We start from the raw sequence: 16,828 nt of genomic DNA, 5'->3' as shown, positions 1-16,828 counted from the left end.
TCAGAACTTTTAAACAATCCCCCCAGGTAAAGCACAGGATCTGCTGTCTGTAAGGGGGACCTGAGCACCGGTAGAGAAAGGATAACAGTGAGCTCACTAAGCCACGGCAGAGGAACACTCACGTGCACAAGCCACAGTGGGTTGTGCTGTGAGAGGGAGTGGTCCGAGTACCTGGTGGGCTTTTACAACTTCATCGGTGTATCATGTACATGTCGTGATTCACCCATTTTACCTGCACCACCATCACCACTAGTTATAGAACACTTCCGTCACCCTAGAAAGTTCCCGTGTTCCTGTGCAGTCAATCCCCATTCCTACCTCAGACTCCCTGCCCCCCCCAAATCAGCATTTTGTTGCTATTGTTTTGCCTTTTCTAGAAATTTATTTATTTTTAAAATATATATATTTTATTGATTTTGTACAGAGAGGAAGGGAGAGAGATAGTTAGAAACATCAATGAGAGAGTGTCATCGATCAGCTGCCTCTTGCATACCCCCTACTGGGGATATGCCCGCAACCAAGGTACATGCCCTTGACCAGAATCGAACCTGGGACCCTTCAGTCCCCAAGCCGACGCTCTATCCATTGAGCCAAACCGGTCTCGGCCTTTTCTAGAAATTTAATATAGACTTATATAACATGGACTTTTGTGTCTGGCTTCTTTTGCCTGGCATGGTGTTTCTGAGATTATTCCATGTTGTTGTGTTATCACTAACGAATTCCTTTTTATCGTTGTATTCAGTTACATGGACATGTGACATTTTGTTTATCCGTCCACCAGCGGGTGGGCATTTGGGTTGTCTCCTGAGTATTATGAATAATGTTATGAACATTTATGTATATGTTTTTGTGTGGATATGTGCTTTTCGTTTCTCTAAGAGTGGAAACACTAGGGCATATGGTAAATATATGTTTACTTTTAAGAAACTCAAACTCTTTTCCAAAATGGCTCCACCATTTTATATTCTCATCAGTAATACGAAGATTCTATTTTTTCCACAGGCTGCCAACCTTTAGTATTGTCATTCTTGCCATTCATTATCATCTCTGGTGTGTCTATTCAAATCTTGTTTGTCTTCTCATTGAGTTCTAAGAATTCCTAATATATTCTAGATATAAATCCTTTATAGATATAGAGGAGCAAAAATGAGTTTACAGTTGTGAGTATACAAAACAGTTTATTCTTGTGTTTATTATTATTTTCCATATACACAACTATAAACCTCCTTTTGTCCCGTCCTGTATGTTTGTCAAATATTCTTTTCTAATCTGTGCAGTGCTGTTTCACTTTGTTTCTAGTGTTTTTAAAGAGCAAAATTTAAGATTTTGATTTATCAGTGTTTTCTGTTATGGTTCATGCTTTTTATATCCTAAAAAAATCTTTGCCTAACCTAAGGTCACAATGAATTTCTCCTGTGTTTTCTTTTCTTTTCTTTCTTTCTTTTTTTTTTTTTTAAATATATACTTTTAAAAATATTTTTAAATTGATTTTAAAGATGAAGGGAGAAGGAGAAAGAGATAGAAACATTAATGATGAGAGAAAATCATTGATTGGCTGCCTCCTGCACATCCCTGCTGGTGATTGAGCCTGCAATCTGGGCATGTGCCCTGACAGAGAATCGAATCATCATCGCCTTGGTTCGTAAGTCCACACTCAACCACTGAGACACACTGCCAAGACTCCTGTGGTTTCTTATAGGAGCTTTCCAGTTACTTTCACTTTACTCATATTTTGGTTCTATGATCATTTTTAAATTAATTATTATGTTATGGGATGAGGTAAAGATTTTTTTTTCATATAATAATCAATAGTTCCAGCACCATTTGCGGAAAGACTATATTTTATCCAATGAATTACTTGACACTTTTGTCAAAAATCAAATGGCAGGCTGGCTGGGTGGCTCAGTTGGTTGGAGCATCACTTGGCACACCAGGAAAGGGAATGGGTTCGTTTTCCAATCAGGGCACACACCTAGGTTAGATTCCCAGTCAGGTGTGTGCGAGAAGCAACTGATTGTTGTTTCACTCTCACAGTCATGTTTCTTTCTCTAAAAAGTCAATAAACACAACCCTAGCTGGTTCGCCTGAGGACTAAAGGGTCCTGGGTTTGATTCCAGACAAGGGCACATGCGTGGGTTGTGGGTTTGACCCCCAGTGGGGGTGTGCAGGAGGCAGTTGATCAATGATTCTCATCATTGATGTATCATCTCTCTCTCTTCTCCCTTCCTTTCTGAAATTAATAAAAATATATTTTTTAAAAATCAATAAAGACATCCTTGGGCAAGGATAAATTTTTAAAAAATCAATTGACTAAAAAAAGATTGAAAAAAAGACAGTTGACAACTATGTGTGTAAGCCTGTTTTTCAACTCTCCTCTCCTCTAAAAGAGAATTATCTGGTCTACTTAAGGCCAAGGATGCTCAGTCAACTCTTAGAGAGGGAAAATCTCTAGCCAAAGAGTCACACAAGCATGTGGTTCTCATCCTTATTTTTCTTTTGAGAGAGAGAAACATTGATGCAAGCAAAATATTGATTGGCTACCTCCTGCATGCCCCGACCTGGGATCGAGCCCGAAACCTGGGCATGTGCCCTGACAAGAATCGAACCAGAGATGTTTTGGTGGATGGGAGGACACCAAGTCAACAGCCATACTGGCCAGGGCCCTCATCCTCCATTATTGCTGGAGTACTGTGCTCTGTCGTTAAACATATTCCCACCATCTAGATCAGAGGATCTTGGTGGGTGAGAGGATAATAGATAAATTTCAGTCCATCTTTCCCTGTGATGCCAGAATATCTTTGACAGATAACCAACCAGAGGCCAGATGACAACTTCATTCATTCAGTTAATATACTTTGAGCCCCTACCCTGGGCTGGGTGCCAGGGATATGATGGCGAGCAAATATCTACCCTTAGGGGGTTCACAGAGAGGCCCAGCAATGGGAACTTGCTCTGTAAACCTGTAGCAGGATCAACCGAGAAATACCATCTGATACCTTTAAAGTAATTTGCTATAGAACAACTTAAAGCACACTTTTGGGTTAGGCACCATCCAATGTAATACATTTATTGGCTTTATATAAGCAGGCACTGTACTATCTGGTGAATTACGTGCTTTTATTATTTAAGTTCTACACTGCTAACCTTGGAGAACATTCTGAGGGAAAAAATGAAACAGGTATATAATGCTTACACCTCTATCAGGCACAATGCAAACCATTTAGTCCTAATCTCTGATTCTGCGGCAACAGCATTGTTTCACAGTTAAATAATAAGCCTCTGTCACCCCACTAAGTTCTTAACCTTGTGGATCAAACTGTTGGCTCTTGAAGAAATTAAAAAATTAGAGAAAAGAGTCGACCCTGATGACTGCCTCAATCAAGTCCTTGTTCTTGCATTTGCTTCCTAAATGGTCTTTTTGCCTATAAGCCTTCAGCCCTCCCCTCCCCTCCACGTAGAGGCCAGATCTGAGGCACCAATGTGACCACGTGATGGCACCTCCGACCTTTCCCTCCCACTTCCTTCTTCAGCCTGGTTGGCCATTCCTGAAGACACACTTTACACTAACCCACACCCACGTCCTTGTGTTTTGTACTTTCCCCCCAGCTCTCCTAGGGCCTTTGCTTGTGTTGGACCCTCCATGCTAAGAGCAGGGAGCTCCGTTCCCAGCGTGACCGGGAAGAAATAGGCACGCAGATAAGTGAAGTCAAATAGAACTCTGACTCCTTAGGTTGGCCCGTCATGTTTTCTAATGGTAATTATTAGAGGTAGGCGAGCTGCCCAATGCTTTCTTGACCTTTTCTCTCTCTATTCTATGCCAATGACTCAACAGAATACATACAAAGAAGAGAGAAGCAGGGCCCGTAAGTCAGTTAGGAATTAAGAGGAAGTAATGAGCAGTCATGGAGGAAACAGAATTCCCATGCCTCCATCTTTCCTACTTGGTCTTTTCTAATCGAGAACACCCGTGCTCTTTTATTCCTTCATTCCAATGACCATTCCGAGTGGACAGCAGCTTATGGAAAGCAGCCCTTACCTTCCAGGATCCTCTCGGCATTCGCCCGGTAACTGTGTGCAGCCTCTGCCATGCGTCGGGCTGTTGTCAAATGGTTCATCATAATCTCACAGCTTTCGTTGGTCTTTTCCCACGTGTCAGTTCCTTCAAAAATGACAGCCTGTCGTTCCATTAAAGTCACAAGAGGCATCAGCAGGGGGACTGATATATTGTTTGGGAGGACACACGTGGACTCTGAAAAACAAGGGGTAACATTTTTGTCCAGATCATTTCTTTCTCCCGAAGTTAAGATGGTGAGGTAGGAGAATCCTAGTCCCACCTCCTCCCTGGACACATTAAACCTGCAGCTAAATATGGAACAACTTCCTCTGGAAGAAGGAACTCCTACAAATCAGGCCATTGAGAGAGGCCCACGTGGAAGCATGGAGGAGAGGCTGGGACAGTCTCATCATAAACCCCAGGCCCGGTACAGCGACCCGCAGTCGGGAGGGAACTCACAACCCAGAGTTTCTCCCTGAGGAGCCAGGGGCTTGAACCCCACATTGTGCACCCTGACTTCTGAGACCTGTGCTGAGAGTCAAGTCTTCAAAAGTTCTAGCTTTAAAAACCAATGAAGCTCAAGTCCATGAGACCTACAAGACTATAATGATCTGAGAAATAGCTCTTAGAGAGCTCACATGCTCTGAGTCACCTGCCCCGTGCTCAGCGAGAGGGCTGTCTGTCATGTAAGTTAGCGGAAAGGCACCATCTTCATACTCTGCCTCATTCTAGCCAGTGGGTGCCTCTATTTTTAAAACACTAGGCTCCTCCTCCTGTTTCTTCTCTCTTTTTCTTTTAATCTTCACCCAAGGATTTTTTTTTTTTTATTGATTTGAGAAGACAGCTATTGATTGTCTCCCTTTACACCCTGTCCAGGAATTTGAGAAGATGCTCCGACCAACTGAGCCACACTGGCCAGGGCTTTTCATTTTTCTGTGGGAGCCATCTATGAGCTCCTCCGCAGCTTTGCTCCGCTCCCTGGTCTCTCTCAGAAAGGAGCCCACATCCTTGTCTGGCACCCGATGTTCACGGCTGCTGCCAGGGGCCACCTCTACACTGCCAGGCGCTGGTGGCCAGTGGGACTTGTGCCCAGGGGTGCCACAGGACTAACCGATGGAGTCTGAGTTCTTAAACAGCCACTGCCCCAGAGCACAGCAAGAGGCACAGCTCTGTGGCCTCAGAGCTTATGATCATAACTGAGAGGCAGGTTTCTAATTAAAGACACGTCTGAGGGTTGATTGTAATCCTTTGCAGAGACCTGGGGGGGGGGGGGGAGGGCACTACTTGGTGCTCTCCCAGAGGAGAGCTTTTACATGGAGCTGGTGCCCTGGTTTTTGCAGCCGCCACCCAAGGGCTTCGCCCTGGTCACGTGACTCGGAGGAAGTTGTGTTCTTGGGTCCCATTGGATCGTAATAATTGGAGAGGGAGTGCTGGGCAGGCTCCCCCTTCCCCGCCCAGAGAAGACTGGAAAACAGCCCCGTCTTTCTGTGAAAGAGGCCGGTTTGCTTGTCCTGGAGCTTCCCTCTGAGGGGTAGGTTCCGGGGATGGCACATGTCTAGGAGGTGTTCTCCAGGAACACAGGCTGGTGGGTAATACCTTTGCACTCTGGGATGTCCATACAACCCAAAGCAAACCACAGATTCAATGCAATCCTTATTATAAAATTCTTATTTTTCACAGCAATAGAACAACCAATCCTAAATTTCGTATAGAACCAGAAAAGGCACCAAAAAGCCAAAGCAATCTTCAGAAAGAACAAAAGGGGAAGCATCATGCTCCCTGATTTTAAACTACATTACAAAACGACAGTAAGGAAAGCAGTATGGTACTGGCATAAAAAAAGAAAAAAACCCCACCACAGACACATAGAGAATGGAATAGAAAGAGAAAGCAGAAATAAACTCGCACACAGATGGTCAAGGAGCCAATATTCATACAATGGGGAAAGGACAGTCTTCAATAAATGGTTCTGGGAAAACTGGACAGCCACATGCCAAAGAATGAAACTTAACCACTATCTCACTCCATACAGAAATTAATTCAAAATGGGCTAAAGACTACAGGTAAGACCTAAGACCATAAAACTCTTAGAAGAACACACAGGTGGTAAGCTCCTTGACATTGGGCTTGGTGATGTGTTTTTGAATCTGGCAACAAAAGCAAAACTAAACAAGTGAGATGACATCAAACTGAAAATTCTGCTCAGCAAAGGAGACCAACAAAGAGAAAAGTCAGCCTACAGAATGAGAGGAAATATCTGCAAATCCTATATCTGATAAGGGATTAATATCCAAAACACGATGTAAAGGACTTACAGAACTCAATAGCAAAAAGACAAAAACAAAAACACCAATCTGATTTAAAAAATAGGCAGAGGACCTGACTGAATTTTTTTTTTTTTTTTTTTTTTTTTTTTTTTTTAAAGATACAGATGATCAAGGGATACACGCTGGGAAAGAATGCTCTCCTCCATTCGGGACACATGGATCCTGCAGGCCACTCCGGGCTCAGAGCACGCCCTGCTCAGTGCTTTGACCGAACCAGAGCAGACACAACCTGTGGTCCTATCGGCGCCGCTGGGGCAGCTCAGCCGACGCTGCGCTCACCTCGGCCCTCGTGCAGAGCTTTGCTGAACGGCTTCAGCTGCTTCTCGTAGAGGATGGCGGTTTGGGTGTGCTGGCGCCGCAGGGCCGTCCATGTTTCTTCCAGCCTTGTAATCTGAAAGGAAGACAGATGCTATTTTGTAAAAGGTCCTTTTTTAAAATGACTTTAAAATATGTTTTTATTGATTTTAGAGAGGCGGGGAGGGGGAGAGAAACATCGATCTGCTGCCTCCTGCACACCCCCTATGGGGATTGTGCCCGTAACCCGGGCATGTGCCCTGACTGGGAAGCAAACCAGCAACCCTCTGGTGCATAGGATTATACTCAACCAACTGAGCTACACCGGCCAGGGTTACAGTGACCTTCTTGCTTAAATTTTTAGAATAGATGATAGATGCACATGTTAAAAAAAGTCAAAGCAGTTGGAAGGAGTGTACAGAGAAAAGTCAATCCCCACCCTTGTCTTTGTCTGCATTGCTCTGAAGGCCCATCCCAGGGACTAGTCCTCTCATCAATTTCTTGTATGTGTATGTCTGTCTGTGTGAACACACACACTCCACTTGCAAATAAATAAATGCACGTCATACGACACATTTTTTGTTCCTTATTTGGAAATCTCTCCTATAAGTACATAAAAAAAAAAACAGCACAGAACCACCTTATTTTTTGTTCAGCTTCTGTATTATGTCCCACTTGCAGGATACACTACATTTTAACCAGCCTCCAGTTTTCAATGACAAAGCTCCCTCGTGAAGATTTTGCAAACGTGCACACGTGTGACAATAGGTGGAGGAGAAACGTCCAGAAGTGGAACTACCGGGCCAAGGAGTGGCTGCATTGTAAAGGCGGATGGAGCTGCCAGCTGTCTCCCCCGGAGGCCGCACCGCGGAGACGCTGTCGGGCTGCGGGGCCCGCAGTTCCACGGGACTCTTACGTCGTCACGTCTGAGACACGGGGGGCTGCCCAGGCCACGTGCTGCCACGTCTCATTCCTTCACACCAACACGGGCTCCTGACCCTGGCCGCCCTCAGACAGACGGTCCCCCACGCACCGTGACCCCGCAGGCCTCAGTGTCTGCAGTTCTACATGAAGCCGAGCGGGGAGGGGGGGCGCCACGATCTAGGGAACCAGCGCCAACTCAGGCAGCGGAGGAATTCCATCTAGGCCTCGCAATACCCTGGGAAGCAGGTATTTAGGCCTCAGGTTACAGATAGAAACCAGCAGCGATGAGAGCGTGCTTGCTTGAAGTGGCACAGCTGGTCAGGGACAGAGCGGAGCTGCATTGCACGGGCCCCTCGGAGCGCCTGTGTGTTCCAAGGGAGAGGGGAGCAGGGACCACACCGGCGGATTTTCTGGGAAGGAAAGGATGTGGGCCGGCCTTCCTCCGGCCACCCACCACGCTGCCCTCCCCCCACGTCCCTGCTCTTCCTCAGCCGCCAGCTTCTCCTTCCTGAAAGAGCCCTCTGCCCGAGGCTCTCCGGGTCTGAGACGCCGGGAGAGAAAGCGACAGACCCCGCGGCTCTAGTGGGCGGCGGGTTTGGCTGGTGAGACACAGACGTGATGTGATTCCTCTGGGGTTTCCGCTGGGTCTGCCACTTCCCTCCCCAAACAGGCTGCCTCACGGGGCCCTGAGCTCCTGGGGGCTGTCCCCTCGGCGCTGAGGTGCCCAGACGGGGAGGGCGCCGCCTACAGAGGCCTGGTAACTGCTCGGGTGTAAGTCCCTGACCGCGGAGTTTGATGTCAGGAAAAGCAGCCATGGAATGCCACAACGCACCCCCTTTACCCCTCTCCGGGGGAGCTCTGGGCTGGGGGGCTACTCACACAGCCCAGCTCATTGGCCCGGCTCTCAAAGCCGTATACAGGTTCGGATAAAGAGGAAATAAATCTCATGCCAACTGAGGGCACCTGAACGAAAAAGCAGAACTCCCGATGCTGCGGAAGCCAGTGTATCATGAAAATACGGCTGAGCCTGCCTAGTCCCAGCATCAGCCCTACCCAGTCCCAGGGCATCCAAAGTAAGGTGACCAGACGTCCTGCTTTTGGCGGGACGTCTGGTCACCTTAACCTAAAGATGTCTGTACACTCAGGGAATGTTACATTCTAACTGGGGCTGACACCCCCTCCCTGATGTTCCTGACGAAAGAACCAAGTTGTTAGACTTCTTGTTTCTAAGGTGACCTTGCTTTCAAGCGGGAAATCGTGTTCCTAACAAGCCCCCACAGGGCACGTGTCCGTAGCTGCCCTCCCAGGGGCGACGCTGGGTGTGAGGGCCCGGGGGGTCCAGGGCAACGGGCTCTGAACAGCCACGCTGGAGGGCCAGCGGTTTGGGGTTCCTGTTTGCAGACGGGGCTCACAGGGCTGCAGAGGGGTCCGCTACGCGCCGAGGGCCGGGAGCACAGCCCGGAGGCGGGACCACAGGACCGTGCTCCTCTGGGTGGGCCGCTGGATTTCAAACACACGTTTTCCGTTTGGACACTCATCCTAAAAACAGCCCGTCAAAGCAGATACTTTCAAAGCGCCCGAATCCAGAGCCTCTAACTAGGGGGCTATCTGGCAGATGGTCCAGAAATCTGGAGTTTTTAGTAAGAGAGGCGAGGCTGTTTTAGGCAACCCGAGGAACATTCTAGGACAGTGGTCGGCAAGCTGCGGCTCTCGGGCCACATGCGGCTCTTTGGCCCCTTGAGTGTGGCTCTTCCACAAAACACCATGGGTCTATTTTGAAGAAGTGGTGTTAGAAGAAGTTTACGTTTAAAAAATTGGGCTCTCAAAAGAAATTTCAATCGTTATACTCTTGATACTTGGCTCTGTTGACTAATGAGTTTGCTGACCACTGTTCTGGAAGATAAAGCACCCTAGGGATTCTCGGATGTAAGCTCCCCATAGGGCTTTTTTCTGTCATTGTCCCAAACGGCCCGCACGCGTGGTGACTCAGGGGGTCGCAGTCTCTCAGTCTCTCCCTTCCCCGGCACACCTGCGCCCGACACCCCATCCAGGCTGGTTCTTCAGGGACCTGATCTTGAGGGTGACTCTTCTTATTGTGCATCAGAGAGAAAGGGTGGGCTCTCGGCCATTACCCACTGTTTTTAAAAACAGCCGAAATGCTTAGGACCCTATTCTTGGTTGCCTCCCAATCAAAGCAGCTTTCACTACAACGCCACTTACCTCTTGAGACTGGCTGATGCCCTCTGGGATGTGCTGAGTGTGGGCTCGCGAACAGGAAGCACACACAGGCCTGGGGGCTGCGCGGAGCGAGGGGAGACGTACCTGCGGCATCTCCAGGGCTTTCATGATGGCTGAGAACGCATAGAGGTCCCCCATGGAGTCCTTCAGCTCCACCGCCACCTGGATGACCCGATTGAGGGTGGCCGCTCGGTCCTCCAGAGTGCCCGTGCAGCCCAGGACGTCCACCGCGATGCCGATGGCCATGGTGCTGTGTCTGCGGGGGAGGAGGTCAGTGGTGAGCCCCAGGGTCAACAGGACGAGGAGGAAATGAAGCCAAACCAGCTAGGAAACACCATGTGCTGCTCTTGCTCTGAGGTGAGCCGGTGGCTCGGAGAGTTTTGCTGTGATTTCCCTGGAGGCCACCCACAGGCTGGCTGCAGCGGGACCGCACAGGCCTCAGAGGGCACTACGCAGAGGCCAGAGGCCAGAACCTGGCCTTGTTCAGGCTGGATCTAGGGCGTGAAGAGGGACCTCCTCAGGCGAAGTGCATGGGCTCCTTGTCCCTTCCACCATGAGAGACCCAAGGAGACACCAGGTCCCCCCAACACATGAGGGACTCCCCACTTAGGGAAGCACTGGGCCATCTCCACTGAGCCCCCATGTGGGAAATGGAAAGGACAGAAAAATGAGAGAATATGCTTGATCCAGGACGATGACAAAGGTGTCAGAACAAAGGAAGGAATGAGGAGCTAAGAATAGTGTCTGCAGCTCTGGTCAAGAGGCCAGAACGTGAGTGGGATGTGGAGGAAGACAGAACAGCGGACTGGCAAGATGTCCCTGTTAGGTCAGGCTCTGAGAAAATGGAAATCTTGTTTGTATCTTCCAACAATGCAACTATATAGGTTGACCTTACAGACCCAGGACAGGAAGCAGCGTGATTTTTCTCTACATGGCAATGGGGCTCACACAGAGTCTCCATGGGGCTGGTAAGGGGTCACACAGAGTCTCTGTAGGCAGATGAGGGGTCACAGAGAGTCTCCATGGGCTGATGAGGGGTCACACAGAGTCTCCATGGGCTGATGAGGGGTCACACAGAGTCTCCTATTGGTGGCAGGCAGCACAGACTGAAGTCCGTTTCCTTCCCTCTGAAAATCAGGGTTGTGGAGTTGACTGCACGGGGCCAGAATGGCCGCCATCACACTTCCTCCAGGCTGATACCAGTGCTGGAGGTGAAGCCCCAATCCATAGCACGGTTACTAAGACACACATGTTTGAAAGTCCGGGGCCACCTTGTCCTGAGAGCTCCCAGCTGAGGATGCCGCTCCAAGGCCATGCCCACAGGTGCGGGGCCCTCTCGCTCTCCTTGGGCAAAGGGTGGCATGATTCACCTCGTGCCTAGCATTACTAGTTTCCCTTGTTGGCCAAAGTCCTATCTAGGAAAACATCTTAGAAGATTTATTTGAGCCAAACTGATGGCAACGGCCGGGAAGTGAAATTTCAATGGATTGAGAACATGCTCCAGAGTAGGGGTGTCGAACTCAATCAGAGAAGGGGCCAAAATCTAAAATCCAGCCTAAATCGCGGGCCGAATGGTTTACTGAACAGTCATAAACTGACAATGTCATAAACTGACAGCGGAGTGCAGTGATGACAGCGCGGTGCGGGCCACATTGCAAGGCCTGGCGGGCTGGATTTTGCCCGCGGGCCTTGTGTTTGACACATGTGCTCCAGAGAATGGACAGTTTTGCAGCTTATTGTATATGTTAGACTTAAAGGAGGAGGTGTAAGAGGGGTCACATGAAATCCACCGGTGGTAGATTAGGGCGGCAGGAGAACGCAAAGCTGGGCTATCACCGGGATGAGATAAAAAGCCAGATTGAGAGGCACATGCTTCTCTCCCATGGGTGGGTGTGAGACAGCTGACATTTACAGCACAGAGAGATGGTATGTGGGCAGCGAGATAGCGATGTGTCTCCTGCTCTGGTGCCCCTGAGGGGTCGGGAAAAGAAAATTACTCTGATATTTCAAAGGTTTGTTATCTTAGATGCACAGCGATAAAGGCTTCCACGGTAACCGCTGACCTTTGTCAAGGAAGCTACGGGCTTAGGATGTGACTAGCCACTCTGACCCGCTTTTAGTTGGGAATGTTTATGGTCAGACCATCCTGTGTGGCTCCTTTAGGTCTCTGGGTGTGTAAGGCCGCCACTGAGCTCATCCTCCTCCACACTCCTTTTTGTCCACACACTCATGTTTGTTATATAAGTAACGAGCCCTGCCCTATCTATCCAGTTTGGCTCAGTGGATAGAGTGCTGGCCAGCGGACTGGAGAGTCCCAGGTTTGATTCCGGTCAAGGGCATGTCCCTCAGTTTGTAGCCTCGGTTCTGGGCACCCCGTGCAGGAGGTCACACAATTGATGTGTCTTTCTCACATCAATTTTCTCTCTCTCTCTTTCCCCCTCCTTTCCACGCTCTCTAAAAATCAATGGAAAAATATCCCTGAGTGAGGATTAACAAAAAATAAAAATAAATAAAAAGTAAGTAATGAGCTCTGCCGTCTCTGTGTTTGTACATACTCAGGGTGGGGCACAAGTAGGCATGCAGTTGTGAGTATGTGAAACCAAGTTTTGGCTGTGTCATATTAATTATTATATTATTTTCCATAGAACAACTGGAAACCTCCTTTTGCCCACCCTGTAGGCACGTGTGCTGCTTACTCGCAGTATGGCCTAAGGTGTTATCTAACTGCTCCGTGCCTCAATTTCTTCATCTGTAAAATGGGGACAAGAGCAATTGTGAGAATTAGAGACTGTATGTAGGTATAAAAATAATCCAAGCATGTGGCACTGGCAGGCACCAGGCAAATAGTACTTGTTCCTACGATGATCTCTATGGTACATCTTTCCCTCTGTGTCTTGGTCCATTTTTGCCTGTCTCTTTTGCTTTATTTATCTCCCTCCTGGTTTCTTGTCTTTCTTAATTAATGGATCCTAACATAGAATTAAAGCCTACTTTTATCATCTGTTGTTTATTGAAGAGTGTTGTTACCATTTGCAAAAAGTTAAGGTGGAGCCAAACATCTTAGATGTTTCTTTTAACAAATAGTAAACTAATGTTTCATGTTGCATTTAGTCTATTTTTTATTCAGTGTTTTCCCCCCCCCCCACCAATGCTTTTATAGCCCTTAATAAAAGACTTATTTTCTACTTCTTTGAGACCTGGCATTACACCAATGGTTAACTGGCTAACTCTATCCCTATCCATTCATTCAATCAGCATTTGCCTAAAGCCCCTTTTCCTGCGGGCACCACTCTGGGAAAGACACCTGCCTGGAGCATCTGCTCCTGGGGCCACAGGGGCTGGCAGCAGGGGCACTGACTGCGATACGAAGGGCATGTCCACGCAGGAGGCCTGGAATGGGCAAAGTGGTAAATTAAGAAATAAAGAGTGGATTCGTATTGGATTCTGAAACGCAGGAAGATGATGTAATTTGGCCTTCCAGGGCCACTATACCTTTGACCTTTATTTAAACACATTGTAATGAAGAAGCCGGCTCCCCAGACCCACAGGCTAGTCCTGGGCAGGAAACAGGCAGGAAGTGAGAGCAGAGGCCAGCGACAACCAGGAGAAAGAGGAAATGGATGCAGACGAGAGTGGAAGTCTGAAAATAGCCAAAGGAGAAGCCCCATGCCTGCCGACCTCAGCCTGGGCACCACATCCAACACACCTGAGGAGACCGATCAAAGGAGGCCGGGGGCGTGGGGAGTTTTCGACTGAAAAATGTGCCACGTGAGAAAGGGGGAAGTTGGTGGCACCGCTCAATTCTGTTGAAGCCGTGACCACTGAACCCAGACGGCAGCAGAGACGTTAGTGGACCTGAGACGCCAGGCCCTGGACTGGGGGAGGGAAGAGGACACCGAGACAGAGGCTAGAATCCAGAAAAATCTGACCAGAGAAGCAAAAAAATTCAGAAGTCAGACCTACAATTGTCCAAAGGCAGTGGTCGGCAAACTGCAGCTCTTGAGCCACATGCGGCTCTTTGGCCCCTTGCGTGTGGCTCTTCCATAAGATACCAAGGCCTGGCCGAGTCTATTTTGAAGAAGTGGCATTGGAACAAGTTTAAGTTTAAAAAATGTGGCTCTCCAAAGAAATTTCAACCGTTGTACTGTTGATATTTGGCTCTGTTGACTAATGAGTTTGCCGACCACTGCCCAAAGGCATTCGACAATAGGATGCCTGAACAAAGTCAGCGTTTCTGGCTCCTGCCTCTCAGAAGCCTCTCATTCGGGTTCTGGCGTCTATGGTGGATGCAACTGTGGCTGTGAAGCCACAACAGCGGCATGGAGCCTCCTTGTCTGCTGTGCAGCAGGCACCCCTGAAGGCCGTGGTGGGGACCCCCGGCCTCCTGAAGGCGGTGCTTCCTTTCTCGGGCTGACATCCTCGGGCCACACTGCCCACTGGCCACGTGTGGCTACTGACACGTAGAACACTGAGCAGCGGAATAAAACGTCCTGTCCCTCCACACGTGGCTGCCACACGGAGAGAAGAAGGTCAGCCATCACAAAAGAGCCTGGGCTGGGGCTGCTGGCCTCAGGGCCTGGCTGACCATGACAACCCACACGTGTGCCATGCCAACAGGAAATGGGTTGGAAAAACAGAAAGTTTAACAAGGTAGTCTTGCCCACATCAACTGTTGTTTTGTGTGTCAGGAAGACCAACTTCTACGCGAATACGATAATCAAGGCTAGTGCTTCTTTTCTTAAAAACATGCCTTGCTATTTCTGTCTTTCTAATTTCTAAACATCTGACGTCCATGTGTGTGGGTTTACAGGGACAGCCAGGGCCCTGGCTCTTCATGAGGAGAAGACAGTGATTCTTCAGGGGCCGGAGGGGAGAGGGTCCGTGTGTGCCCTCACCCTTTGACCTCTGATCCCCCATCCAAGAAAACGTTCAGACTCTGGTCCTCCCAGCCTTTCCCCAAACTCCCACTTAATTCCGAAAGCAATCTGGAACGGACGGGAGCGTGTTCTTTGTTCCCTGACTTCCTCTTTGTACGTCTCCAGGAATTCCCTGGCTGAGCCTCTGGGGAAAGTTGGCCCCGGCCACCCCTCCCCCTGAGGGAAGGGCTCGGGCGTCAGTGCTGGGCCCCTCTCTGCTCTGGAGAGAGACAGGAGGACGGAGAGGGCCGGGAATGCAGGGGACAGCGCTGCTCACCTCTCGATGATGTCCAGACGCAGCTGGTGGCCGTACGGCAGGGTGATGAGCTCCAGCCCTGAGCTCACGCCCATGTTCTTCCGCATCTCCTCCGAGACTTCGAGAATCCTAGCGACCTGCAGAGAACACAGTTGAAATACACGGCATCAGGAAGCAGGCTTGCTGCGAACACGGAGTTAGTGTGTGAAAGGAAACACACTGAGCTGGACAGGGGGGATGTGCTGAACTTGTCGCAGTTCTATTTGAGCAACAGCCTCTGAAAAGTCAGTTTTAAATGTAATATTTGGGGATTTTAAAACACAAACTGGAATATAAAACCTGGGATGAAAGAACCAAAATTGTTCTGCAACTTTGGTGTTTCTGGCCTGCGGGAGCACAGAGCCGCTTCTCCGGCTTTTGTGTGAGGCAGGCTGGTCCCGCTGCGATGCTCAGCTGTAGACAGCACCGCGGGCTGCAGCGGATCCCGCGTGGGAAAGCGGAATTGCGTCCCAGCGGCCCTCTCCGCATGCGTGGCCATTTGTGTTCTCACTTAAGGGCAGGCTGGCTGCTATTACCCCTCATTATGCCTCTCCAGGCTCCGTCAATGCATCACACGTCTGGAAACCATTAGACAAGCGTGCAGAGATCAGAAACCCGAGGCCTCCCCCAGAGGGCTTTTCCTCCAAGAAAATCTGTGTTTGTCCCAGCCAGCAGCCCCCATCTCAGTCCCAGTGTGCAATCACACTCATCAGAACCAGGCATCGGCTGGCCCATTGTAGTTACTACATGTCACCTCGAAAGGTTGCGATGAGCCAGTGCCTCTCTAAGATGGGGATAGCTATGCAGCGGCACCCTGACGCGAACAGCGGTCTCGCCAAACCTGGACACACGGCCAGCACGGGGCCATTCCTCCCTCGCTCTGTGGAGCTGTCCTCCAGGGCAATGATCCTGGGCCCATGAACAGTCCAGATGCCTTCGCAATAAGCTCCAAAGCACATCTGGAAGTTTGGCTGTTATGATTAACCCTGACCCTTAACCTCTGTGGTTGAGTGAGGATCCGCCGTCAGCCCTGGGAAACCAGCCTGTGGGAACCGGCTGTCCAGCAGTGGGCCCCAGAACAGGATGCAGGATTCGTACCCTGCTCCCCGAGCCTCAGTTCCCCCTTCTCCAACAGAACCTTTCTCACGGACTTTTGCAAAGGCTCCACTGAGCTGAAACCCCCAAAGAACTGTTTGAAAATACAGGGTGTGAGTCATCGGCCATGTAGGAGGGGGACGGATTCTGGCTCGGTCTCCGGAAAGAGATTTACACCTTGACCACGGCAAGGCAGCCCAGATGTGCAGGCCAGCCACCTGCGGTCACACACACTCCGCTTGCTTGCTTAGACAGCTGCCCGTTCGGAGGCTCCAAACACAGGCACAGACACAGGCACAGGCACAGACACAGGCACAGGCACAGACACAGACATAGGCACAGACACAGACACAGACAGACACAGGCACAGGCACAGACACAGGCACAGGCACAGATACAGACACAGGCACAGACACAGACACAGACACAGGCACAGACACAGACACAGACACAGGCACAGACACAGGCACAGACACAGACACAGGCACAGGCACAGACACAGATACAGACACAGACACAGGCACAGACACAGGGACAGGCACAGACACAGACACAGGCACAGACACAGACACAGACAGACACAGGCACAGACACACAGACACAGACACAGACACAGGCACAGACACAGACACAGGCACAGGCACAGATACACACAGACACAGACACAGACACAGACACAGGCACA

At 49.5% G+C, this 16,828-nt stretch overlaps 1 protein-coding gene across 4 annotated transcripts in view; it reads right to left on the bottom strand.

Moving 5' to 3' along the window:
* BCAR3 (BCAR3 adaptor protein, NSP family member) overlaps positions 1 to 16,828 on the bottom strand; it is a 113,580-nt gene that overhangs the window by 753 nt on the left and 95,999 nt on the right. For all 4 annotated transcript variants that reach the window (XM_084873402.1, XM_084873403.1, XM_084873404.1 and 1 more), the window contains 4 exons: positions 15,031 to 15,146; positions 9,922 to 10,093; positions 6,661 to 6,772; positions 4,037 to 4,249 (listed from right to left, as the gene is read on the bottom strand). In XM_084873402.1, coding sequence (XP_084729528.1) covers positions 4,037 to 4,249; positions 6,661 to 6,772; positions 9,922 to 10,093; positions 15,031 to 15,146 — 613 coding nt within the window. The remainder of the gene's footprint in view (positions 1 to 4,036; positions 4,250 to 6,660; positions 6,773 to 9,921; positions 10,094 to 15,030; positions 15,147 to 16,828) is intronic.

The sequence above is a fragment of the Pipistrellus hanaki genome (assembly GCF_964339955.1).
Source record: "Pipistrellus hanaki genome assembly, chromosome: 2".
Lineage (NCBI taxonomy): Eukaryota > Metazoa > Chordata > Mammalia > Chiroptera > Vespertilionidae > Pipistrellus > Pipistrellus hanaki.
Note: the sequence above shows the minus strand (reverse complement) of the source record. Positions and strands in the feature narration are given on the sequence as shown.